General features: G+C 42.9%; 1 protein-coding gene across 3 annotated transcripts in view; it reads right to left on the bottom strand.

Moving 5' to 3' along the window:
* Positions 1 to 1,039: 1,039 nt before the first annotated feature.
* NR4A1 (nuclear receptor subfamily 4 group A member 1) overlaps positions 1,040 to 27,501 on the bottom strand; it is a 42,116-nt gene continuing 15,654 nt past the window's right edge. The window contains exons 1-7 of one of the 3 annotated variants that reach the window (XM_075265501.1): positions 8,797 to 8,938; positions 6,013 to 6,827; positions 4,633 to 4,762; positions 4,154 to 4,332; positions 3,836 to 4,038; positions 2,978 to 3,156; positions 1,040 to 1,969 (exon numbers count right to left, since the gene is read on the bottom strand). In XM_075265501.1, coding sequence (XP_075121602.1) covers positions 1,713 to 1,969; positions 2,978 to 3,156; positions 3,836 to 4,038; positions 4,154 to 4,332; positions 4,633 to 4,762; positions 6,013 to 6,827; positions 8,797 to 8,923 — 1,890 coding nt within the window. In that variant the 5' untranslated portion in view covers positions 8,924 to 8,938 and the 3' untranslated portion in view covers positions 1,040 to 1,712. Of the gene's footprint in view, positions 1,970 to 2,977; positions 3,157 to 3,835; positions 4,039 to 4,153; positions 4,333 to 4,632; positions 4,763 to 6,012; positions 6,828 to 8,796; positions 8,939 to 27,501 lie in introns of those variants that run through there. The other 2 variants (XM_075265502.1, XM_075265503.1) reach the window with 2 other exon arrangements.

Below are 27,501 nucleotides of genomic sequence, written 5' to 3'. Positions count from 1 at the left end.
CGGTCAGAAGGGAGTTTGTCAGTTGGGAACGCCCTTCCTCACAGCAGCGTCTATTGCGCTGTGTTCCTTTTTCAGCAGAAAAAGGAACCCATTGAGGTCAATGGGAGGATTTTTTTCAGCGCTGAATCTGAGGTGGATTCCACCCCAAATTCAGCACCATTTTTCTCTGTGTGAATGCACCCTAAAGGTTCTATATACATGCAACCAAATAAAAGTCATCAACCTAGGATTCCTGAAACTAAAGTTCTCAATTATACTTTAGGGAAATACCAGGACTATGGAATCAAGTTACCAAGTTTTATATTTAGTTATATTGCATAGTTATTGGGATTGTAGAATTTTATGTATAGTTTGGAACATATATACAGTTTATATCTGACCATTCGGTCTCTGGAACAAGAGAAGAGAGTGGGAGGTTTGCTCTACCATTCCACAACACTGGGAAATACTATGGAATCTTTCTGGGCCACAGTAACTACCTGCAGCGCTCCGCCGTCGTCAAACAACCACTCTCAGCATTCAGCTGTCAGGGAATGCTGGAAGTTATAGTTTCACAACCGCTGGAGAGCTGTAGTTTGCCGATCGCTGTCTTATGTATTGTAGAATTTTATTACAATTCTCAATATTACATGCATTTTAGGACAGCAAGACTTCAACACATATATATGTACCTAATGCAGTCAATGATGCAAGAGGCTAACACCAGATATAAGGACTCAGTCATTGACTGGCACCAGGTTTATAGGCACGACTTGGAGTCTTCAACAAACTTTCAATAGAGATAAGCGAGTACTGTTTGGATCAGCCGATCCGAACAGCACGCACGCATTGAAATGAATGGAAGCACCTGGTACTTCCGCTTTGACGCCGGCCGCTTAACCCCCCGCGTGCCGGCTATGTCCATTCATTTCAATGCGTGCGTGTTCGGATCGGCTGATCCGAACAGTACTCGCTCATCTCTAACTTTCAGCTATTAAAAATGCATAAGGACTGAAGATGCATCAATTGACTTAGAATGCAACTAATAAGTGACGGCTGGTACTATTACAGCATTTTTTATTCAATATATTAAATATATATTAATCAGAAAAAACACATACTGTAAATCCAGTAGGATACACAAATATAAATGTTTCTATTCAAAAATTACACATATTTACACACAGCCCAGAACACTGTGAAAACCATAGTGACCATAACAAGGGGTAGCTTTATAGTTTTTAATACTATATACAGTTCACTCTTCATTTATGTACAAGACTTTACAAACTGGCTGTAATTGAAATAGGGTCCATCCCTTTCGGCCCGTTTCACGGCGGATGGGATAACAGAGAGGGAGGTGGCGCCTGCCTCCCTGTATTTTGTATTAAAGTCTGTTGCAAAGGACTGGTCGAGTCCTGGAGTGCTGGAGGAAAGGCAGTTTAGAAGCCTGAAGAACTCTTCAAGGATTTAAAAAATACTTTAAAAGTGAAACAAAAAGAACAAAAAAATAAGTCTGTTTATAGCCAAAGGCACATCTGGATATTATAGAATAATAAAAATGTAGTCTTCAGATAAGACCCAGAAAATCCCAAAGACAAAAGGATATACTGGGTTAGGCACCTAATATCAAAGAAAAGGTTCCACAAGTTTGTAACAGGATTCTCCGCTGTCCACACATGGGTTTCCTTTTCTCTGAATGTGTAAGAACAAAAAAAAAGTGCAGTGCTTGTTTAGAAGGGCAGTGTGTCCATGAAGATCTTCTCTACGATAGGAGGAGGTGGTACTAGATCCTCTAACTTCAGGTAAAAAATGCGCTGGAGGCCCTGCGTACACAAAGTGCGGAGCTCAGGAAGTTTGCCCAGTAACTTGGACAGACAGTTGGATCGGTTCTGCTCACTCAGGCTTGATGGTACATGCTCTTTAAGGCAATTGATAATCCTGCTTTGCAGTTCTTCTACTTTCTTGGGTTCTTTCAGGCCATGTCGGTCTGCAATACAAACAGAAGAATACTACTTAGTATTGGAAAATGCCAAGTGTGTGTTACAGATTTATCTCTGTTTCCCTTCACATTAGTGGCACACCTAGATGAGAGGGAACTAACGTCCAAGATCGAGGTAGGCTCGAAAGAAAGAAAGCAGGAATATCCCCAAGAAAGAAAGCGGGGTATCCCCTCTATGCCCTTTCAATGTGCATTGGTCTAATCGTTCACTCCCTTGTTTGCCTACAATGCAATTTCTCTGGAGTCTTCCACAGGTTCTCACTACAAAATAGCCCCCATATTGTACATTCAAGTGAACAATGGACTTGTATATAAATTAGAACAATTAGGAATATTCAGTAAATGAATGACATTTTGTACTATTACACTCCGGCTAAATACCAACATATTAAATCTTAGCCCTGTAGTACAGTATATAGGGCATACTAATGTAAAGTGAATGAATGAAGCACTCGCTCACCAGGCACATTGCTCACTTCATTCAGCCTCTGAACAGTCCCCTTGGCTGGTAACGTGATTGGCAGACGGACCTGACAATTCACTCAGCAGCCATAAGTCCTGGATTTCTATGGAAGTCAATCATATCAACAAGTGACTTCTGGCTGGTGAGAGAATCAGTAGGTCTGTCCATATCCAGCTGGGGTGGGGGGATTGTTCGGATGCTGGTAAGAGAGTACAGAGCTAAGGCACAATAAATTACCTGGCAACGGGGCTAGAAAAGAAGATGCACCCTAATATACATATACAGAACACAGTTAGAAAGCCAGTCTGGGCCTAAATAAAGACCTATACCTTGTGCTTGTGGGCCAACTCAGAATCCTATTCTTTTGCGTCTCATTGCTATTTTATGGAGTGTTATCTTAGATTAGTACTTTGAGACATTAAAGTGTATTACTAATGGTGGAATTGTACTTTTGTTCTATATCTTCATCTTTATGTGAGACTAAGAAGATAGAGCAACTAAAGTCTCTATATAGTATAATGGATGGGGCTTACCTGTGATGATAACAAGGGCAGAGAGACAGGAAAATGATGGGACATCAATATTCATACGTTGGAGGCTGTGTGCAAAGTCAATGATAGAGTCAATCCACTCGCCAAACCCTCTGACACACTGCATTCGATGAAGAACCACTCCATTGCAGAAGATTAGCTTCCCCTCCTCAGGCTTTGAGCTGTTTATAGAGAATGAAGTCAGGATTAAACATGAGGTCCTAGAATTTTCCTCTTAAATTTAAGCAGAAAATTACCTACCAAGTTAAATAGGTTTTCTTGAGAAATCAAGTTATAGAAGTTCACAAGAAAACGTAAGCCAACTTAATAACTAATTCTAGATGATCTCTCCCAATGTGCTTATTTAAAATATATTCAATTTCTATTTATTTATCCCCCCTTCCCTCATAGACTGTAAGCCCTCGCGGGCAGGGTCTTCTACCCCCTGTGCCAGTCGGTCATTGTTAGTATTATATCTACCTGTATATTCTGTGTATTGTGTGTAACCCCCAAATGTAAAGCACCATGGAATTAATGGTGCTATAGAAATAAATAAATAAATAATAATATTTATTCACTACTATGTCTAAAAAAAAATAATTTTGTTTTACTTTTTGAATTTTAAATATTTTTATAAACGCAGTGAATACAAATTATAATAAAATCCTATCATTGCTACTAAATATAAAGCTTTTTTGGTCTCCTGTTTGCTCGTATTGTTTTCCTTTAAGAGATTCTCACTTCTACGTAGATCAAGTAGCAGAAAGTTTCCTTTCACCACATGCATTACTGCCAGTTCTGTCCAATGTGCAGAACTGGATTAACAGCCCAAAAGGAATTAGGTTTTCTAGCATGCTCTACCTGTAAGCAAGTCGAAGGATGAAGAGTTCCAGGAAAGAAGACTCCAGAAGAAGATCCTGATCTTCTTTAGGAAGCTCTGCAAAGCCCTGGATTTTCTCAGCCCATTTGCGGATCACTTCCAAAGAACCAGACAGGAGGTCGTAGAACTGCTGCACATCTACAGGATTCTCCTTCTCCAGCAGAATGGGGACGTTCTCTTGGTACTAATAAGAACAAAGAAAAATAAGCTGTTAAACTAAAGGTCATGACTTACTTTTTTTTTTTTACCCAAATCAACATGGAGTCTTCTAGTTTTAAAAAACCTTATACTTGACTTACCTGTGAGTAATCCAGATTGCTAGAATTGGGGATGGTGTCGATGTGCGCCCTCACCAGTGAGTTGATGAGACTGACCGGAGAAGAGTCTGAAACTGGCTTTGGTTTTGATGGAAGGCGACCCCTCCTGCCCTTTAAGCTGTCTGTACGTACAACTGAAAGAATCATATTCCTGGTTAGTACTGCAGGAAAATATAAAGACAATATTTAGATAGATTTCTATTGCGTATAGGTGCACAACTGGTTAAAATTTAGATTTTTAGGAAAATGTATAACTCCTATTAAAAATGCAGTCATGCATTATCTGCATTTTCACACTATTTTAATGAATACCCTTCCCATATTTTTGCTTTGCAAAACCACGCAGACCATATGTAAGACTGCAAACTCTTCCATGGTACACAAACACGTTCTCACATTCCCTACCAAATATAAAATGGAGATATCTTAGGGCCATTCTGGGAGGTATATTAAGTACATACCTTCTTTTACCATTCCCACTGCTAAGCATTTTTGAAACCGACAGAACTGGCAGCGATTCCTGCGCCTTTTGTCCACGGGACAGTCCTTGTTAGCCAAGCAGATGTACTTGGCATTTTTCTGTACAGTCCTCTGTGGGGAGAAAAGGGAACAATTGTCAGGGGAAGCAAGATGCCAGACCAACACAAAGCCCCGTCTGTTCCTATTTATTTTTGTAACATTTCTCTAGTGTCGGACTGTTCCTAATATCAAGTTGACATTTGGCTCCAAGCAAAAGGAGTGATTCACCTATCTTAATTAGCCGAGCATCTCTTTTAAGTACCTGATTTGCCTACAACACAGATGGAAGCAGACCAAGAAATGCAAAAACAAATTATTTGGGGGACAGCTGAAACTGTAGACACTTTGCTCATGCTAAGAATATTGAGATTGATTACTGCAAATGGAAGGGACATGTGCCAAAAACTAGCCTTTGACCAAATTCAGAAATCACTTGTAGCAACGTTGGAAACACAGCTAGTAATGTGGAGATTTACTACACTTGGCAGAAAGCAATTAACAAGTGACTTTTAGATCTCTTCCTGGCACAACACTGGAAAGTCTGTTAGTCAATCTCATATATAATGGACTTTTCAGACTCACAGGTAGACGCACATTTCTAGGAAACACAGAAGCATGGGCTGGTTATTAGTTCTAGATGGGCAGGTGTATTTCTCGCTCTATATAGAAAGCAGCAAATAATTCCCATTTAACAACTTGAAGGGTTTTTAGCACCTCTATGCATGCATTTTATGGTAAGTAGGCTCCTAAAAGACTGTTTTCAGCATGAAACAGTGCATCACTCATCAAATTCTCTGCAGGTATCAGAGTACACTGGAATACATCCAAGCTCCGAAAATTATTGTGCATGGTTACAGTAGACTGCAAGATTCTAGATGTCTGTTATAGAGGGTTAAGGTTGCAGTTTACTTCACACCGTTCCAACACCTGCTGCCTAATGGAAACTTCTACTCCCCTAGCCGCCGTATAATTGGTGTTGGGTTCCTCCTCTTATCCCGTTTGCCCCAGCTCAATCCTTTCGGTTGACGTTAGGCAAAAGCAGCAGAGATGATCAACTGCTGTAAAAGCGGGCCAAGAAACTGTACACGGGGAGGACAGCTGCTTTTTAACACCACAGGACAGTTTTGGGACGAGCCCCTTTTCTTCATCCCTAGGAACGCGTATCAGCTGAAGCGCAAAGACAGGATGGCTCAGAACCAAATGTATGTGCCAAGACCACCTGCCAAGTCTGCAGGGCAATGAGGAGAACAAGAGGTGAGGCAATCAAGGTCTTAATGTAGTTTGATGACAATCAAAAAATGCAGAGAGTATTTACTTCTTACCTTGAAAAAACCTTTACAGCCTTCACAGGTTCGTACGCCGTAATGTTGACATGAAGCATTATCTCCGCAGACAGCACAGCGCCCTTCGTTTGAGCTGGGACTCCGTGCTTTCGAAGGAGATAAAGGACTGTCCAATATAACCGAGCTATCCAGTACCACAGGCCCCTGACCAATAGGGATAGTGGGAAATCCGGCAGAAGAGCTTTGTGCTAGTGCAAACACATCAGGATCCACAACCTGCTGTTCAAGTCTATGCGGACCTTGGGTCATCTTTAATGAATTGGGAGCCATGTTTGGGCTGTGAGATGGTGTCCCAAAAGAAAAAAAAGAAGACTGTGGAATGCTGTTTTTCTGTTGATCAGTCCATGGCCTCATGCTGTCATAATTCTGAGTTGGAGAGTAGGCTCCATAAGAGCTCTCCCATGTAGGAACTTGAGGATTCTGGAAACCTGGTGTAGATGGAGATGGGATGGAACAAGGGCTTCCATAATAATCTGAACCACTCGATGACATGGTTTCATCCACCTGATTTGTGAAAGAACCTGGATAACAGCCGAACACTTGAAACTCCTCCACCTTCAGTGATGACTGGGGTGTTGATGAAGGTATCTGGTAGAGAAAAGCATCAAATTCTCCAGTGTAACCGTCCATGAAGGTGCTGAAACTGGGCAATGAAGTGGAAGCTGCAATTTCACTGTTAACAAGGTCCATGGTGAACTTACTGAACTCAGAGTTTAAGATGTCTGGAACATAATTGTCACTGGGGCCTGCACATTGAGACAGACTTCCATACTGTGCTTGAATACAGGGCATTTCTGAACAAAGAACAGGAAAAAGATCATTAATACATCGAAACGCAGTTGACTTCAGACTAACAAATACTACAGATAAAATATGTATGACAGTTACCACAGCTGGAGAGAATTTCCTTTAAGTGTCAAACTTAATACTATCACTTATATAGCCTAAATGCTGTAAACCAGCACTATAAAGAGCCAATGTCATTGCGCTAGACTAAGACAAACACTTCCCAAGATTTTCTCTTAAGAGGTAACCACCAGCACAGTGGTCATCTTAGAATCAGATCTAGAAGTAACGATGGAACAAATGGGAATGGTTCACCAGTGAGATTGCGATAGTTAACATGAGATCAATTCCTGCTACAAACTTCGTCTTACATGCCTCCTTTGACATTGCAAGGCAGTCAGTCAGTTCTTTTTTGAGCACAAAATGTCATAAATTTACTTGTCAACACTGCACGTCATTGACTTTAAGCCAGAAAGGCTCAGGTTATCAGACACTGGTTGCTGTCTGAAATGTATGTCCATTACATGCACTGACTATGATAAAAAAAACAAAAAACACAGAAGACTTGCAAAAATATACAAGACTTAATACTCCACCTTAAGAAACCTGTATAGTAAGCCATAGGAGACCAGTGCAGTGAGAGGTCAGATAATGCTGTGAAATACTAAATTAGATTTTTCTTTTTTTTTTTTCCTTATAGTTAAGGAAGAACAATATAAATATTATTACTATTATTATAATAATAAATATTTCCAAATGGTGAAAAAAAAAGAAAGGAAGAATGGTGGTCGAAGCAACAACTTTTAGACATGCGGCCGATGTACTACAATTCCCAGCATACATTAAAGATAAGACTTGTGAATTTAAACCTTAGGAAAAAATAGCCAACTATTAGGTCATAGCCTAGCCGTCAGTATTCTCACTATATTTATAGACCATGTAGGGATCTGCCAGGATGACTGGACTTAGCAAAGGCATCTCAGCTGCTGCATAGATCCTCGGGAAGGAGAGCTGTTAATGAGTTTTCTGCTTCTTTACATCATACACAACTACGGATGGAACGTCATCAAGCGCAGCGCCGACAGCTGGATTTACACCTCAAGAGGCTCTGCAGCAGTTGCATAGCACTAGTTAACTATAGCGAAGCTGTGGTGGTACTATTGATATTCGTCTACAGAAGACCATAGCCATAGTCTTATGAATCATACAGTGCACAGAATAAAATCAGCACTACCCACCACAAGTACATAGAACTGCTACTTTATTTTATTTAGCAGCGGACAAACCCCATTGTAATCCAAACACAATAAAACGGTTTTAGAAGCCTTATAGGTTAGACTTTTCCCGAGAGGAAATGCATCCAGGAGCAAGAGATAGGAGGCTGCATAGAGCCAAGAAAGCACTTTGCACAGGAACACAAAGGCATAGCAAAAGATGAGCCCCTGATAGGCCAGACCTCTATAGAATGCATCTCACCCTGTCTACCCATAGGGTCAAACACTTAGAAAAAGCAAAAACTCTAATAAATCCATATCAGTGCGTGAAATAATAATACTATACAAGAAATCTGCAAGGAGCGAGGCTACAGTATATGCAGGTGCACAACAGGCACATAAGCTTCAGATCACAAGTATCAAATTCGCTTGCACAGGAATAGCACAAGATCCTTGTCTAGAAAACTAGTGGGGATGGATGATGAATAGCTGCATCTCATATAGCACTTGGTGCAGGAGCACCGATACTATGGGCACAGGGTGCAGGAATAATCGTGCACCTGTTGCTACAAGCAGCGCCTCATATCACCAACATCGGCTGTCAAAGTCCAAGAGCAATGCAAGGATCCCAACACTGAGCCCGGCACAAGTGCAGCCCGATGTGACAGCTCCATAGCCTGCAGCACAATGCACATGGAAGGCTGCTGCTGCAGTGGTGACCCGGGTCCTTGCACACATAACATAGTGACAGCTCATGACATACCAGACGTGTCAGCTGGAGGTCCCCGGTGCGGGCTGTCCGCAGGCTGCGATGCTGCTCTCCAGCCCTTCCAGCACTGTGTCTGTGTCTCCCCGGACCCTGCACTGCTCACTGTGCTCCAGTCCTGCATTCTACACCTTATTAAAGCCTCTGTGACGCATGGGGGGGCGTGGCCCGTCACACAGGGGGAGTATGACGCACATGGGTGATTCTTCTCCGCTCTCCATAGAAGGCGAGAGGGGGCGTGGCCTTTCCGGCACGTCGCTGGAATGTATCTGGTGACGCACGTTGTTTCCTATGACGCAGGCCACATTGTTTGATCTATTAATAGCCGGCGCACTATTAATAGCCGGGCGGCTGGAGGGACGCGGCCCTGAAATAGCAGCCAGGGGAGGGGAGACCCCGAATGAACGTCATCACCCGGCGGATATAGCAGGGGCAGGAGGCTTCCCTGGGATTCTCTGCATACTGACGGCACGAGGGATTCCATAGGCAGCGACGTGTTTATACAGACGAGGCGGCTAACGTAGAGCAGGGCTGTCATGTGAGGTGCAGGTGTTATGTCACAAGACCTGGAAGCCTGGACCTCACCTCTGACCCAGCAGACCTGCGTGTGACACCCAGAGGCTGCTGCCATACTCCATCAGTGTAGCCTAGCTGTGTATGTGTGTACAAGAGGCTGCCGCCATACTCCAGCAGTGTAGCCTAGCTGTGTATGTGTGTACAAGAGGCTGCCGCCATACTCCAGCAGTGTAGTGGAGCTGTGTATGCGTGTACAAGAGGCTGCCGCCATACTCCATCAGTGTAGCCTAGCTGTGTATGTGTGTACAAGAGGCTGCTGCCATACTCCATCAGTGTAGCGGAGCTGTGTATGCATGTACAAGAGGCTGCTGCCATACTCCATCAGTGTAGCGGAGCTGTGTATGCATGTACAAGAGGCTGCCGCCATACTCCATCAGTGTAGCCTAGCTGTGTATGTGTGTACAAGAGGCTGCCGCCATACTCCATCAGTGTAGCCTAGCTGTGTATGTGTGTACAAGAGGCTGCTGCCATACTCCATCAGTGTAGCAGAGCTGTGTATGTGTGTACAAGAGGCTGCCGCCATACTCCATCAGTGTAGCAGAGCTGTGTATGTGTGTACAAGAGGCTGCCGCCATACTCCATCAGTGTAGCCTAGCTGTGTATGTGTGTACAAGAGGCTGCCGCCATACTCCAGCAGTGTAGCCTAGCTGTGTATGTGTGTACAAGAGGCTGCCGCCATACTCCAGCAGTGTAGTGGAGCTGTGTATGCGTGTACAAGAGGCTGCCGCCATACTCCATCAGTGTAGCCTAGCTGTGTATGTGTGTACAAGAGGCTGCTGCCATACTCCATCAGTGTAGCGGAGCTGTGTATGCATGTACAAGAGGCTGCTGCCATACTCCATCAGTGTAGCGGAGCTGTGTATGCATGTACAAGAGGCTGCCGCCATACTCCATCAGTGTAGCCTAGCTGTGTATGTGTGTACAAGAGGCTGCCGCCATACTCCATCAGTGTAGCCTAGCTGTGTATGTGTGTACAAGAGGCTGCTGCCATACTCCATCAGTGTAGCGGAGCTGTGTATGCATGTACAAGAGGCTGCTGCCATACTCCATCAGTGTAGCGGAGCTGTGTATGCATGTACAAGAGGCTGCTGCCATACTCCATCAGTGTAGCGGAGCTGTGTATGCATGTACAAGAGGCTGCCGCCATACTCCATCAGTGTAGCCTAGCTGTGTATGTGTGTACAAGAGGCTGCCGCCATACTCCATCAGTGTAGCCTAGCTGTGTATGTGTGTACAAGAGGCTGCCGCCATACTCCATCAGTGTAGCAGAGCTGTGTATGTGTGTACAAGAGGCTGCCGCCATACTCCATCAGTGTAGCAGAGCTGTGTATGTGTGTACAAGAGGCTGCCGCCATACTCCATCAGTGTAGCGGAGCTGTGTATGTGTGTACAAGAGGCTGCTGCCATACTCCATCAGTGTAGCAGAGCTGTGTATGTGTGTACAAGAGGCTGCCGCCATACTCCATCAGTGTAGCCTAGCTGTGTATGTGTGTACAAGAGGCTGCCGCCATACTCCATCAGTGTAGCTGTGTATGTGTGTACAAGAGGCTGCTGCCATACTCCATCAGTGTAGTGGAGCTGTGTATGTGTGTACAAGAGGCTGCCGCCATACTCCATCAGTGTAGCAGAGCTGTGTATGTGTGTACAAGAGGCTGCCGCCATACTCCATCAGTGTAGCAGAGCTGTGTATGTGTGTACAAGAGGCTGCCGCCATACTCCATCAGTGTAGCAGAGCTGTGTATGCGTGTACAAGAGGCTGCCGCCATACTCCATCAGTGTAGTGGAGCTGTGTATATGTGTACAAGAGGCTGCCGCCATACTCCATCAGTGTAGTGGAGCTGTGTATGCGTGTACAAGAGGCTGCCGCCATACTCCATCAGTGTAGCAGAGCTGTGTATGCATGTACAAGAGGCTGCTGCCATACTCCATCAGTGTAGCGGAGCTGTGTATGTGTGTACCAGAGGCTGCTGCCATACTCCATCAGTGTAGTGGAGCTGTGTATGTGTGTACAAGAGGCTGCCGCCATACTCCATCAGTGTAGCCGAGCTGTGTATGTGTGTACAAGAGGCTGCTGCCATACTCCATCAGTGTATAGAGCTGTGTATGTGTGTACAAGAGGCTGCCGCCATACTCCATCAGTGTATAGAGCTGTGTATGTGTGTACAAGAGGCTGCCGCCATACTCCATCAGTGTAGCCTAGCTGTGTATGTGTGTACAAGAGGCTGCCGCCATACTCCATCAGTGTAGCATAGCTGTGTATGTGTGTACAAGAGGCTGCCGCCATACTCCACAGTGTAGCCTAGCTGTGTATGTGTGTACAAGAGGCTGCTGCCATACTCCATCAGTGTAGCCTAGCTGTGTATGTGTATACAAGAGGCTGCTGCCATACTCCATCAGTGTAGCCTAGCTGTGTATGTGTATACAAGAGGCTGCTGCCATACTCCATCAGTGTATAGAGCTGTGTATGTGTATACAAGAGGCTGCTGCCATACTCCATCAGTGTATAGAGCTGTGTATGTGTGTACAAGAGGCTGCTGCCATACTCCATCAGTGTAGCCTAGCTGTGTATGTGTGTACAAGAGGCTGCTGCCATACTCCATCAGTGTAGCCTAGCTGTGTATGTGTATACAAGAGGCTGCCGCCATAGTCCCATCAGTGTAGTGGAGCTGTGTATATGTGTACAAGAGGCTGCCGCCATACTCCATCAGTGTAGTGGAGCTGTGTATATGTGTACAAGAGGCTGCCGCCATACTCCATCAGTGTAGTGGAGCTGTGTATATGTGTACAAGAGGCTGCTGCCATACTCCATCAGTGTAGCCTAGCTATGTATGCATGTTCAGGAGGCTGCTGCCATACTCCCATCAGTGTAGTGGAGCTGTGTATGCATGTTCAGGAGGCTGCTATTACACTCCCATCAGTGTACTAGAACTCTGTATGTGTGTATTTATGTACGTACAAGAGGGTGTCATACTCCATCAGTGTAGCCTAGCTGAGTATGTGTATATGCATATTCAGGAGGCCGCTTCCATATTCCATTAGTTTAGTGATCTTGTGTATGTATGTACAAGAGGCTGCTATTAAACTCGCATCAGTGTACTAGATCTCTGTATGTGTATTTATGTATGTACAAGAGGATGACATACTCCATCAGTGTTAACAGAACAGTGTATGTGTGTACAGAAGGCTGCTGACATACCCCATCAGTGTAGCCTAGCTGTGTATGTGTGTACAAGAGGCTGCTGCCATACCCCATCAGTGTATAGAGCTGTGTATGTGTGTACAAGAGGCTGCTGCCATACCCCATCAGTGTATAGAGCTGTGTATGCATGTTCAGGAGGCTCTCACACCATCAGTGTACCAGAGTGTAACCCTTTCGAACAATCAATAAATGAAACCTACAAGTATCTAAAGTAACTAGACTGAGATTGTTCTCCAAGCATGTCCAAAAATTAAAAGTATAATAAAACGTTTACACCACCATCGTAATAGGATGAGAACAACAGACTGAAAATCTACCCCAGTGACTGATGCAGATGAAGCAACCCCCTCCTTTTACTTCTGTCTCCAATCACTGTAATGTTACAAAGAAGATAGAAGCTTCTTTTTGCCTTTTTGGTTGGTTGATTGTAACTGCAGGACTTTTCTCCCTGCCGGACCCCATTATAGTCTATGGTCCATGGGTAAATAGTTTTTAAAGTGGTTTAGCGTTCCATTTTTGGGTCTCCAAGAAGACCAGAAGAATGGAAAGCCGAATGCTAGTGTGGATCTAGTGTTTAAAGGTATATTCTAGATAATACAATCTAGTCCCCGGGATAGGAATAAGATTGGAAGTGGTTCAGCTGCCCCCACAGATGAAAAGACCGGGGGTCTTGGGTGCCCTGAATAAAGCATGTTACAGAGCAGGAGGTGCTGAGCAGATTGATGTGTAATGGGATGTCTAGGGATTGAGTGGGTGGTCCTAGTTAGTGATTGACAACCATCTCTATATGTACACCTATACAGGGAAGGCTGTCAATTACTTGGTAGGACTACCCACTGCATAAAAAGCAGAAATATAAATTAATATAAGTTATACAATATATTTTGCTACAAAGCTCTGCTATTCCTTCTCTATACCAAGCTGTCTGCAGATAAGCCTGCATTTTCAATGTAATAAGTTCGCTTTAAGACAAAATAACCTGCGTTTAGTGTCTTTACATTACATTGTAATGTACAAGTGTGAATGAGGTCCTATTTTTGAGATATCAACCAAAGGCAACATCTGCCGAGTGACAGAAATACAGCCCTGGGCCAGATCAAGGCCAAAGCACAGCCCAGGTCACTGTTCAAAGCACAGATCTGTCAGTGATTTCTAGTTTTAATTTATGGCATTACCCTCTAGAACAGGGGTCCTCAAACTTTTCAAACAGTGGGCTGGAGGCAGAGCAGGTTGCACAGACATCAGGAGTGGTGCCCTCCAATAGGTAAAGTGAAGTGCGCTCCATGGCCTGGCCCGAGCTCCCCAGGAGCTTCATTATAAATACACGCCTGCCAGCGTTGTCGGCGGGGCAAGAGAGAAGTGCTTGGCGGGCCGCATGTGGCCCTCGGGCCGCAGTTTGAGGACCCCTGCTCTAGAACAACCCCCTTCATACAAGGATAGCTTTAGTCTTGTAATACACTTAAAAAATAATGGTATTTGTTTAAATGAAACCTGTCACGTTAAACATGGTGTCTGGTCTGCAGCATCATATTATAAAGCAGGATGAGCTGAACAGACTGATATGTAGTTTTATGGGACAATACATTTGTATATTATTCACATGTCTACTCTGGCTAGGCTTACAGTCCTATGAAGTGACTGACCGTATTCCCTGTACCACCCTGTGCAGCGAGAGACAGCCGTCAATCACTATATAAAACCGCCTACTGGACTCCTAGATACAGGGAAACCAGATATTTAAATGGGTACAATGCATGTCACACTGACAGCACTGAAGAGCAGATGGACAAGGTCAAGGGTTAATTCATATATGAGAAATAACAGAGGAATAACACAATACAGAGTTCTAAGATGCTCCAGAATAGTTATGTACTACAAATTAAGTATGTGTCAAAATAAGTAACAGGTCTTCTGTATATATAAAAAATAAATATATCCGAAGACTGATTGAAAGCCTAATAAGTCCAAATCTAACAACTCCCACCTAGACTGATGCAGGTTACCACCATTTTCACTTAAAGAAGACCTTTCATTTCCTCGGGCACATGCGGTTTTATATACCGATATAAAGATGACAGTGCGCTGAATTCCACTGTCTGCTTTCCCATTATGTTCCCCGGGGGAAGAGATATATGTGCCATTACTGATCTCTGCCCACTGTCAGAAGGTAGTTTCTGACAGTCTAGCTGGGTTGTGAGGAACGCCCCTCCTGACGGTACTCTAACAGCCTGGTACTGTCAGAAGGGGCGTTCCTTATTGCCAAGCATTGATGCCAAGCTGTGAAGAAGGCCCCCCAGTACTTGTCTATGAATGAGTACTGTCAGGAGGAGAGGGTTGGTCATCCTCACCGTCTGGCTAGACTGTCAGGAACACCCTTCTGACAGTGAAGAAATATCAGTAATGGCACCGATAGCTCTTCCACCGGGGCACATAACGGTAAGCCGACAGTGTGCTGAATTCTGTGCACTGTCAGCTTTCTAGCAGTATATAAAACTGCATGTGCCCGAGCACATGAAAGGTCCTCTTTAAAGGGGTTGTCATTAAAGACTCTCATCCCCTATCTACAATATAGAGAAAATATGTCAGATCACTGGGGTCTGATCCCTGCACCCTCCCCGTGAATGAAGTGCCAGTGCGATTCCATGACCGCTGTTCCATTAACTTTTATGGGGCTTCCACAACTGCAAATTTTAGCAGACTCATAGAAGTAAATGGAGTACTGCTCATGCAAGTGCACTGGTGCTTCATTCACAGGGAGGCTACAGCTTAAGAACACATTCTATCAACCTAAAGGCGAGAACTGGCGTCATCTCCCATAACTACTTTTGACTTCATGGTGAAACCTCTGTGCCCCGTTATCTCCCAGGCTATGAATTATTGTCTAAGATCAATGAGGTCTGCTCAGACCCTAAACTCTGGTCAGCGAGACTGATAGTGAAGTCATCAGATTGACAACTGCAGACAAGATGACGTACATTGGGGCAGCAGGTGAAATTACTCAGGGAGGTTACTGCAATCATAGGTAGAAGGAATGGTCTATCAATTACATGTCACAAGTTATTGATCACTGAGCTTGGACTTTAACTTATTTAACCTTAAATAAAACCCAATAGGTCTTCCAAAGCACAACTTTGACACCTGTGTTCTATTCTTGATCTACCACTCTTGGGTAGATCCTTGACTGTAATCAAATAGGTTTATAGTGAGCGGCCATTGAGACTACTGTATGCTCAGGTGACTGCAGGCTTGCCTTCTTCTCTACATAAAGCTTTAGAAGCATGCATGCCTCCAGACTGTGCACATTCAGACAAAGAAAGGCCCTTTCAAGATTTGTCCCAACATAACCTAGTAGAAAACTTGTACAACAGGTCTAGCTTGCCATTTGTCTACTCCATATTTTGGTGAAAACTGTTGACAAAACTGCGAGGCAATCCTGCATAGCAATCTGGGTAAAAGTGTCCCCGATACTTCTAAGCTGTTCTCTGTATTAGGAACTATGTACATGACCATGTGCTTTGTCTGTGTGTTAGCTAGCACACAGACCGATTCGTTTTCTATGGTCCCATATATAAGCCTGTGTATTATCAGGGATCCGTGAATGCATTGATGAGCTCTCAGGACAGGTGCTATACCTGTCTGTTTTGTGGCCAGGGCTCACTAGATGAAGTGAATGGTTCTGTGGACGACAGGCTGCACAGTCGTGATCATGCAGCCTTACTAAAACGACTGACTCAGATTTATTTTGTCGATAAGTATATAACGATGCACCTGGTACTTCCGCTTTGACGGGGGCCGGCCGCTTAACCCCCCCACGTGCCGGCTACATCCATTCATTTCTATGCGAGCGTGCTGTTCGGATCGGCTGATCCGAACAGTACTCGCTCATCTCTAGTAATCAATATTTTCCACCTGGAAAATTCCTTTAAGGCTAAGGCCCTATGTAGCAAGCCACAGCCAAAAAGCACTGTGCAGACATGCACTGTGGTTTTTCCTGCAGAGCTTTTCACAGAAAGTCCACAGAGTTTTCCTCTCTGGACTCAGATTCCATTATACCTGTACGTTTTTCAAATCGCAGAATTTCCGGAATCCCAGCCACTTTGCAGTTAATGTAAAATGTCTGCTGCCACCAGTAAATCACACGTATGAACAGCATGTGAATAGTGTTGAGCGAATAGGAATGTATTGAAGCCGGACGGCCAGCGCTTAACCCCTTTGCGATCGGCCGCTCCCATGCATTCCTATGGGAGCGGAGGTATTCAAATCTAGGATTCAAATACTATTCGCTCAGCACTACAGGTGACCATTGAGACCAAAGACTGGCGACAGTGGTCAAGTGACAATAAATGAGAAGTCAACACTTTTGGTCCAACAGGAAGTAAATAAAAATGTATTCTAGCTCCCACTGTTCCTGAGCAATCAGTGTGGTTAATTTCAGCATCCAATAGCTCTCTATCAGGTGGGCAGTCTCATGATGTCTGCTCCAGCTAAGGACAACCCTCCTGAAGGTATAATTTATATAGGATATAGAATATTGGGTGTTAAAACAAGCCACATTGATTGCTCAGGAATGGTGGGGGAGAGAGACTTTCCAACTTTGACAGAATCAGTGGAGGCTTCTACTAAAAGAGGCAACTAGTTGTAGTTAGTTGAGGTGGTGAAAGGTTCTCTTTATAGTATTAATGTGACCAATAATCTATTAACAGCAGTACATAATACTCTCGCGGCACTAAAGATGAAAGATACTCTAAAAACAAGATCAGTTAAGAGCAGTGTTTTGATGCTTTCTGCGCAGGACCTATTACTATATTCCAGAGAATAAGACTGAACAAATGTAATTTTTTAATTTTTTTCCTGTTCTCTTGTTGACCATATTGCCATTGTTCTAATCATTTCAAAGAAAAATAAAGCTAAATATTTGTGCCGTTAATGAGCACTTACTATAAAGAAGGTGTTCCAAGGTGAGCAGAAATAGAAGAAAAGGTTTCACGTTAGAATTGTTGTTTGCAAAATTATATATTTCTGGCTCTCATAATTATAACTCTAAATCATTGTTTTAAGTGGCACTTAATCTGCATCTCTTACGTCAATCTATTCAGAACAGCGAATTTCTATCCTACCTATTTCATTCACTTTATAAACAAAAGTATATAATCTTTTGCCGCACAATTCATTTTCCACCTCTGCCTCTTCAAAGCCTGGCACAAGACTCTCAATAATCCAGCAATTGGAATATCAAGATTCTCTGTTTGTTCTTAGACTTGATGAAATAAAAATCTTGTACTCTGGGAAAGTAGCTAATGTTTGTATCAGGTATTAATGAGTTATTGAGCTAGAATGTGGGGTTGTGGACTGCGTTCACACAGTGTATAGAATACACTTTAAGGGTGCATGCACACTACGTAACGCCGGGCGTGTATGAGAGCCGTACACGCCGGCGTTACAGCAGGGCTGCCGAACACTTCCCATTCACTTCAATGGGAGCGCTCGTAAACGCCGCTGTTACGAGCGCTCCCATTGAAGTGAATGGGAAGTGTTCGGCAGCCCTGCTGTAACGCCGGCGTGTACGGCTCTCATACACGCCCGGCGTTACTCAGTGTGCATGCACCCTAAGGCTAGATTGGCAGTGTAACTCCCCCCCACACACACACACTTTTTTTTTCTTTTTTTTTTTGCAATTGTTGACTTTTTTTTCCTTTTTAGAAACTTTATTAACCTAACTAACTTCCTTTTTTATCATAAAACAGGCTGCAACATTAACCTTAAAAACTCTGAGTTGTTGCTAGATAAATTCCATACACATTTGTATTGTGTATTTACAAATGGGGATGGTGACTTCAAATGGCTTTATCCTGCATTGAGTACAGCAGTCCCCCTGGCACCATTAATGGGAGCTTTGCAGCCGGAATGAAAAGGGAAGTTTGATACATTAGTAAAGTATACTACAAAAATGTTCATCCTCTCCTCCCTGGCAATAGCAAAAAACAAAATGGGAGATACACTTTAGGCTAAGACCCCACGTTGCGGAAACAAAGGTTTTTTTTGCTACAGATTATGTTGCAGTTTTTTGAACCAAAGCCAAAGCTACATAAGGAATGGGAAATATATAGAAAGTTCTTACACTTCTACCTTCTGCTCAATGCACTCCTGGCTTTGGCTCGAAAAACTGCAACAAAATCTTCATCTAAAAAAGCTGCGTTACCGCAATGTGGGGCCTCTGCCTTAAAGAGTAATTGTAAGAGTTTTTGTAACTGAAGAGCATGCTTCTATTTCATATTATAAGCTACAATGTCAAATTCACTACAAGATCGGTTTACCCTGAAGATTCAGAAGACTACAGAGAAGAAAAAGGGAAAGAGGAGCGAGTGAGACATTTGGCCATGGATTTCATGTATTAAATCACAGACTTTCTGCTTCAATTATACCTATGCAAACGCTGGCAGTTTCCCTATGTATAATTGACATACTGCAATTTTCAAAACATTTTTTTTTTCCATGGATATTTTTCCAGGTATTTTTTTTCCTGGGTGTTTATGCCACGTTGGACCTCTGCCGTAGGCGTACACGTTTACTTGAGCCAAAGCCAGCAGTGGATTTATCACAAGGGAGGAAATTGTACGCAGTTCCTTTAAGTTTCCCATTCATTTTCAAACTACTTTTTGCTTTGGCTCAAACAATCCCCTTTTCCCTTAAAAAAAAAACAAAAAAAAAAAAAACAGTTTTTCCAGTCTTCAATTGAGATAAATGGGGCGCCCGCTGATCAGTTGTTTAAATAGACCCTAGCATTTTGGCAAGAACTGTGGCCTCTTCATATAAAACCAAGCACAGCACCATACATTTGTATAGCGGCTGTGCTTGGTATCACAGATCAGCCCATTCGTTTGTTTGTTTTAATTGCAGCTACCTATTGCATTATTGTAACAGGTGGCGGACAATAATTTATAGACGTGTCCACGCTCCTTCCAGGCTGTCCTCTGCTGCCATCTTTAATAATCATCAGCTAGCAAAGAGGAGGAGGGCATCTATATGTACTTGCAAGACAATAAAGGGAGCACATACCAAAGCCAAAAAGGCAGAGAGAGATGGGAGTCGAGAATAATGGCATAGTCACAGGTCAGATGGGAAACAGTAACACGGCCTTTACTGAAGTGCGCCAGTACAGATGTAAGACCTCAAAGGGGTGTCCTTTAGCTCTAGGCCTCCCATACAGCTTTGACTGTTTGTGGGAGGCTTCTTCCTTTACCCACCTCTAGAACTCATTCCATTTGGCTATGGCCCATGTAAAGCATTTACATCCGCATCACATGCCAGCCCACAGCACCTCATGGTCCTTTACTGTTGCGCCAACTCTGACAACCCGATTCGGCAGAGGCACTCACAACATCAAAGTAATACACCCTGCCTTGGTGGTGGAAAGGACAACCTCTTATATTATGCCATCACTTTGCCGTACCTAAGTTTTCTCGCACAGCATTGCATCTTAATCCACGTAACCTCACCGGGAGAAGCACAATTATTTTTACTATATAATAAAACAAAATGCTTGTATTCCGAAGCAAGACTTACGATGAACTCAGAAAAATGTGTTCAACAAAGCTCAAACATAACAGAAAAACACATTACGGCTCATAAAATAAAAGAACAGCAACAGCCTTGAACATGCCTGGAGGGGTCAACTCCACGCCTTACATACTCATGAGCTCAGATGTTCTACAAAAAAAAAAACAACAAAAACTCACTAATGCTACATTGAGGCCGATTTTACCCCACCTTATATTATCCGACCCTTCTTGCATTTGCTGAATTGGATTTTCAGCACTGTAGAGTTTTCTATGATTTTAGTTAAATCCAATAGAATTGCAGGGTATCTGGGTGTCAGAGTTGAATTAGTACTGTGATCGGAGGGTTTCCAGATGCCAAGACATGAAGGGGTACATATACGTTGTACTTAGTATGTTATTAACTAGACTCCATACATGAATCTCTGAAGAAAGAGGACAGAAGCGCACAGCACAATGCTAATGCTCCTTTGTTCTGACAAATGGTGACGGCAAAAGCCTCTGGACCCAAGTGATAAGTCAGAAGTTTTATGAAATGGCAGTGACATTGGTATTTTTAAAGATGTCCATCTTTGTAGTAGCCCCATTAATTTGTCCCTATTTACCATCAGGAAGGAGATGCATTGGAAAAGCTGGATTTAAACACTAATTACTTTATCTTCTTTAACATCCCCTGCCTCTATTGTTGTAAACTTGCAGGCATGGCTCATATGAGCATGCGTGTTTGTTTTCATAGAGGGCAGTCCTGGTAGGTTCTAATAGTCTTGAGAAGGACCTCTCTGCACCAACACCAACTCAAGATCTTTGCATCCTTTAATAGCTGCCTCATCCACTGATTTTGGTATAGCTGGAATTTTTTTCTTTAGCCCTCACCACTCCTGAGCAATCAGTGCAGTTAGTTTTGGTGCCTGATATGCTAACTACTCCCTCTAATATCAAGTGGGTGGTGCTGCTCCTGCCTGACATAACATTAGAGAGTCTAGTTAGCAAACCTGGCACCAAAACTAACTGCACTGATTGCTTGGGAATGGCAGGGGCTAAAGAAAAAATTCCAACTGTTCTGCAGTTAGTAAAGGTTCACCTATTTAAAGGATGACCAGTGCATGAGTTGCTGAAGGTGGTGAAAGACCTAAAGCTGCACAAATATGAGTAACACTTTTTAGCAGATCACCTAATAACTGGCACATAAAACAATCCAGAAGAAAAGCATTGCAACAGAGCTGACCTTAAAATGCAACTGTGGTTGCATTTCACTGACAAGAGCTCTTAGACCGGAATAAAGTGTCAGAAAAAGAAAAAAAAAATCACTACAAAAACAAAACAATTGGCTACTTGAAGCATTAAACACCGTGGGATAAGCAGCTTGTGGAAATGACATTTCTATGCTTTGTAATAAATCTGTAAACTGTCAAAGAGATCATGGTCAGCTCTATAGAGGCCTCTAACATAGCACCACAGTAACCTACCCAGCCCGTAACTATTGACCCAGGCATTTTTAGCAACATGCTCACGCTTGTTACCATGACAGCCGCCAAGAAGGGGAGCGAGCTGAGCAATAAACTATACCGGTACGGAGGGAAAAACACACTATAGATACAGTACACAGTCTTCGCTTGCTTTCTGTAAACACTTTATTTTAGCTATTTGCTTTTCTAACATTAGAGAGTCTTTTAAACCCAAAATTAAAAAAAAAAAAAAAAAAAAAAAAAAAAAGATTATTTGCCACATTGTGAAGAATCTATTCAGACATTTTTGTCTATATCCATATCTGGGAAAGTAGAATGAAAGCCAGTTTGGCCATATTAAAGCACCCACGGGTGGTATTTTATTTCTTTTTCCAGACTCCTACATTGTGAAGCTGCGTACCCCTACTTTAGTATGGGAGGTTTAGCTGACAACGTTGTTGCACATCCTGCTGGGTAGGTTATTCTCCCATAAAGCAAAAACTAAGAAAGGAAGAATTGGAATTTTTAACCCCGCACTAAGGAAGGAGTAGCACTCTGAGACAACATTCGCTTTTCTGCTTTGTCATCCGGTCTAGGGCAATGCACTACATGTATGTTTTATGTACATATAATTACCTTGTTGGCCTCTTGTTTCACTCGGTGGTTTATGGGTCATTAGTCAGCTTAGATGTGTAAAAGAAATCCATATCACACTTACTTAGTAATTATTCTCTATACTGCATATGGTCAAGCAGTCATGCATTAAGAGGAGAAGTCATCAGAGATAACAACCACTTACGTCAGTAGGAAAGTAGGAAAACTTGACTTGGTAAGACAGATACAGAGATGTGAGGTTTCTGTCATTTTCTCTCTTTTTAAACAGGAGTTTATTATCTCTAGTTACTGGATAAAGAGATACCCAGATAAAACTCCAGCACATTCAGGTCTCTCTCATGAAGCCGACCACTCACATTCTCTGAAATGGACTTATCTAGGTTTACAAAGACAGATTTTGCTTTTTTATCTCAACACTTCCAGCTCACAGTTTCTTGGTCAGCAATTTTTTAAAACAATATAGCAGAAAAAAAGAGAGAATATAATATGGGCACTGGCAAGATTTTATGTTGTGCCGCTGCTCACAGTTGTAATAATACAGTCTTTAGGCCTTATTCACATCTGCATTTTGTGGACACGAGGTCCAATCACAAACTGTATGCAGAGCTATTTCTTTTAATAGCACATGCTCTATTTTGGACAATTATATGGACCACAGAGCCCCAATACAGTTCAAGGTTCTGACAAAATCTCTGTGCTGTCCCTTTTACCCATAGCCAGACACTGAATAACAGATCAACCACAGACCACAAACCACCCCGCAAGTTAGTGTGAATATCACAGACCTCACAAGTCATCTGGTAAGATGGCAGCCCTGGAGCTCCAGTGTCCATTCAGATGTGGACAGTGTCAGAGCTCAGAATCACACCACTTGCTCCTGCCTGACAGTACAGAGTCTAAATACCATATCAGGTAAACCAAAACCAGGTATCATCAAAAACAAAAGCATCTATTGCTCAGGAATGGTGGAGGAGAAAAAATTCCAAGCATGACAAAATCAGTGGAGTGGGGTCTATAAATAATGCAAAAAGTTGGACTTGGCTGGGTTGGGGAAAGGTTCTTCTGAAATAGATATAGATTCTATCTATCTATCTATCTATCTATCTATCTAGAGAGAGACACACACAAATCGTTTAATTCTAACTTTTCTTGTACTGACGGTCTTGTACTGGGACCTTAATGAGGCTGACAATTAAAAAAGTTAGATAAGACATGTCCTAGCATTATACAAATGTCTGAGAAGATGCGTATGAAGCGAGATCAGATAACCAGAAGCCATAATGTACAGACCAAGTAGGCGACATCTCTTTAAGATGAGTATCAACTGTTACCGCTGCTCTTGAGGTCTAGGGTGTAGTTTCCATTCTCATACTCACTGGCTAATATTTCTAAAGGCTTATTGTAATGGTAATGCAGTTTTTTTGAGGTTAAATAAATATCTATTTCTAGGCTGTATTGCTGGTATACAATACAAGGTGCCTCGGGAGGGCAGCATTTTTGCTGACCTAAGCCAGTCCAGGACAAGCTGTCCCACACGGTAAGCAAGCGGTGTATTGGGGCGGCCCTGCTGGACACAGCGCTGCTCCAGTGGCCGCCCCTCACACTCAGGCAGAGAGCAGGTCCTCTCTCTGCCTGCTCTCTGCCTGCGAATGCCGCTTGCTCCGCTCGACCACGCCCCCTTTCCGATCGACCCCACCCCCTTCCATTCAGCCCCACCCCTTTCTTGCGACCCCCCCCCCCCTCAGCTCCGCCCCTCCTCCGGGGGGCGGCTTTTTGACGCCGCTTCAGGCGGCAGAGAGCCCAGGTTCACCCCTGGCGGTGAGACAATATGTTGGATGTCATCAGGACTTGGTTTCTGACCATTTTAATTCCTCCAAGAAATGGAAGACAGCCTTCTTCATAGAGACAACACCATGGTTACTTTGCAACCCCTTTTTTTTTTTTTTCCACTTTTTCTCCTTGGATTGTGAGTTTCTTCCCTAAATTAAAGCATATTCTTTGTTTAAATGGAGTCTTAGAATATTGGACATAGTATATGGCCGGCCACATGTTACTCAGCCAGTTGTAATAATTTTGGGCAGGAAGTTATCCCCTCAATGTTTTTATTAATATGGACCTTTATGTTGTAGTGGTGAGTTACTTAATACCTTTGGTGTGGTTTAAGTATGATGAAAAACAAAAGGAAAAATGGAAAAAAAAAAAAATTTAAAATGGAAATATTTCCATTTTCTAATAAGAAAATGTAAACTAGTAAATGATATTTTCATTCTTTCCTTCCACATTTTTGACAAGGTATGTGTCTGCTCACTGTACCTTGCACACGTATTCCTTCACTGTCACTAGCTGGCAATGGAAAATATAGATATGGAAATCCACCTCTGAAAAGAGAAGTGCAAACAGAAATAGGTTATGCACGTTTCCTATTGTTAAATTCTATTTTGGGAGTCCTCTCTGGGTTCAGTTAAGCAGGTCCACACACATGCGTAATTAATACAACTTTATGGCATGTTTGCGTTGGATTCTTGGAAAAAGGCCCAGGGCTGCTGCTTTTCGGAATGTGATGGTGGTTATTATTATGGAATGCTTTGCCAACAACCTTCTGGGATCCTCGCCACTGCCTAAAGAACACTTTAAATTACATGCATTCATCATGCATCAATAAGTTAAGGAAAGGCAAAATCTGCACAGATGGCATGCTAGAAATTCAGAGATTATGTTTATTTCATTGCATTTTGGCATTTTTGTTTTTTAGCTCTTATTTTGCTTAAATGTACCATTCACCATCATGTAACTGTAATAATTTAGATCAATTTATAGCGTCCAGGAGCCATTTTTCTACCATATGTCCATAGACTACAAAATAATACAACCCAATAACAATTTCTACCTGGTTCCTTAGATTCATTCACCTCTGATTATATACATGTATAGTAAATAATAAACTTTAGACTAATACTAGAAATATAAGGCCCCGTTCACACGGGGCACAGAATGGCAGATGTTGGTCCTGATTCTGACGCGGGAAGCCGCATCAGAATAGGGCCAAAATGTGCCTGCCACGACTGTCTCTGCTTCCCGCTCCGGAGTAGGCCCAAATGAATGGGCGTAATCCAGAGCGTCCTGCCGCGAGGCGGACGCCACGGCTGAATCAGCCACGAAGAAAGGGCAGCTCGCTTCTTTTAAGCTAGCGGTCTACATAGACCTCTATTGTGAGGGTGCGGATTATGCGCTGAATGTGTTAATCTACATACATTATATAGGTGTCCATGGATAGCAAAATAGTGTCTTTTTGTCATCTACTTGGCAGGTATAAGTCTTTAGAAGGGTTTTCCCAAGATCAGAAAAAAAAGTAAGCCGACTGTAAGAAATGCCAAAATATAACAAAGGAACCATCAGTAACCAGAAAAATTTCCCACCACTGCTCTGGTGTTTCCAACTGGTCTTTTCACATAGTGGTGACGTGCTGTTCATTCATTGGCTGCAGCCAATCATTGGCCTCCACGGTCATGTAGGTTTATCGCACATCACCACTGCAAGAAAAGCAGTAGAAACTGGTGGAGATGAATGGAGCAGCATCATATCAGCAGTTCTGGGAGCTAGCAGGGGGTTCACGACCATTGTTCTTGTGACTATGGTGGATCCACCAGCAATACGGCATTCATTATCAATCCTGTGGGTGAACCTTTTAACATAACCTAAGCCTGTGTTTTGAGATCAGGGATATCTGCGAAATATATTTTACAATGACTAGGCAAACCCCTGCTTTATAACCAATGCTAATGTGAAATAACTGTCTATACAGAGTAGCCAGGATGATTCACTTATTTCCACATATGCTGTTCGTGCTGTTGAACAGTGGAAAATTGAAGCACAGTACTAACAGAAACATGATGTGAGGGGGCCCCTGCTTACGACAATTTACAGCTTTTGGTGTTTTCCCTAACCTCAGTGATAATACAAGGAGATTCTATACATTCCTTCCATACAGTAAAACCCGCACAGGCAGGGGAATAAACATAGTCAAAAAGAAACCCCCCAAACATGGTATTTTTACAGTTTGATTTTTTTTTTTTTTTTTTTACAATTTTAAGTGCTTGTCTATTGGCAATGAAACTAATATTACAGCTCATATTTCTGTTTCTAAACGTCATAGGAAATGCAAAATGAAACGGCTGCGACTCACTAAATATATCAGCAACATATAGGCTGTAAATAAATAACATGAGGTTTAATATAGCTGTGGATCCTATAAAAAGCCTGCCTGGCATGTAGTGCCAAGTTACTAAAGTGGTGGTGCTATCAATCCTTACAACTTAGCACTTAATTAACATCTCTCAACACAATTTTCTCGAAACATTTCATGTCTGTTGCGGCAGTAAGGTAATAGGGGTCGCACCTTGCGCGTGTTTGTGGCTGGTTAAAAGATCTCTTTTTACAGCCTAATTTACTACAGAACCAGGCGATTATGTTTTATGCAACAGCTTAGAGCACTGCAGGTGTATGAGGGCAACAGGCATGTTATAATGTTACAGACCGTCATATGTTAATACCAGAGTAATGTAATAGAGGCACGAGAGAGACTGTCATAAGGTTTCACAAGACATGAGGTTTAACATAACACGGCATGGCTGCAGGTAGTGACTAAGGCGTCAGTATGCCAGCCAATGACTAGATCACTAAGGGGAAGATTATAAATGGAGAAAATTCTCATTGCAACTAGTCCGGTCATGGCTTTCATCTGCCAGTCTGCCTTAGGCCAAATTTACAGACCTGTCACCATGTCTCTAGAATGGTTTTCATATTGAAAACTGGAGGTGTAGTGTCACATGTAAAAATTATTTTTATGTGTGTTTTTTTATGTTGTGGTTTTACCCTGTTGAAGTCAATGGGGAAACGTCAAACCCAAAAGGCTATGCACAGCCGTAGTCAGTCTCAAAAAAACCCAAAACACACAAGTGAGATACCACATGTAAGAAGTGCGTAAGCAATTGTCTATTTCCCCTTCTGAAGTCACACATAGCTGTTACATAAACATTACTGGAGATGGGATTCTTAGATAACACAGAGCAATGCTTTCCGCATCAGACTCTTCCCTACCTGTTGGTACTGCCATGATTTCCTAGTTGTGAGATCACCTCTGATCTACCTTGGAAGTCATGGTTATTACCAGAACCCTCGGTCATCAGGTCAGGCCTGGTTTAAATCTGCGTTCAGTATTCAGTTCGGGGTAGTCCGCTTGGGGACCCCCGAGGAAAATATCGAACCCATTAAAAAGCAGTTAGCTAAGTAACCACACGGACCCCATGGACTA

This window comes from Leptodactylus fuscus, chromosome 2, assembly GCF_031893055.1.
Source record: "Leptodactylus fuscus isolate aLepFus1 chromosome 2, aLepFus1.hap2, whole genome shotgun sequence".
Taxonomy (NCBI): Eukaryota; Metazoa; Chordata; class Amphibia; order Anura; family Leptodactylidae; genus Leptodactylus; species Leptodactylus fuscus.
Note: the sequence above shows the minus strand (reverse complement) of the source record. Positions and strands in the feature narration are given on the sequence as shown.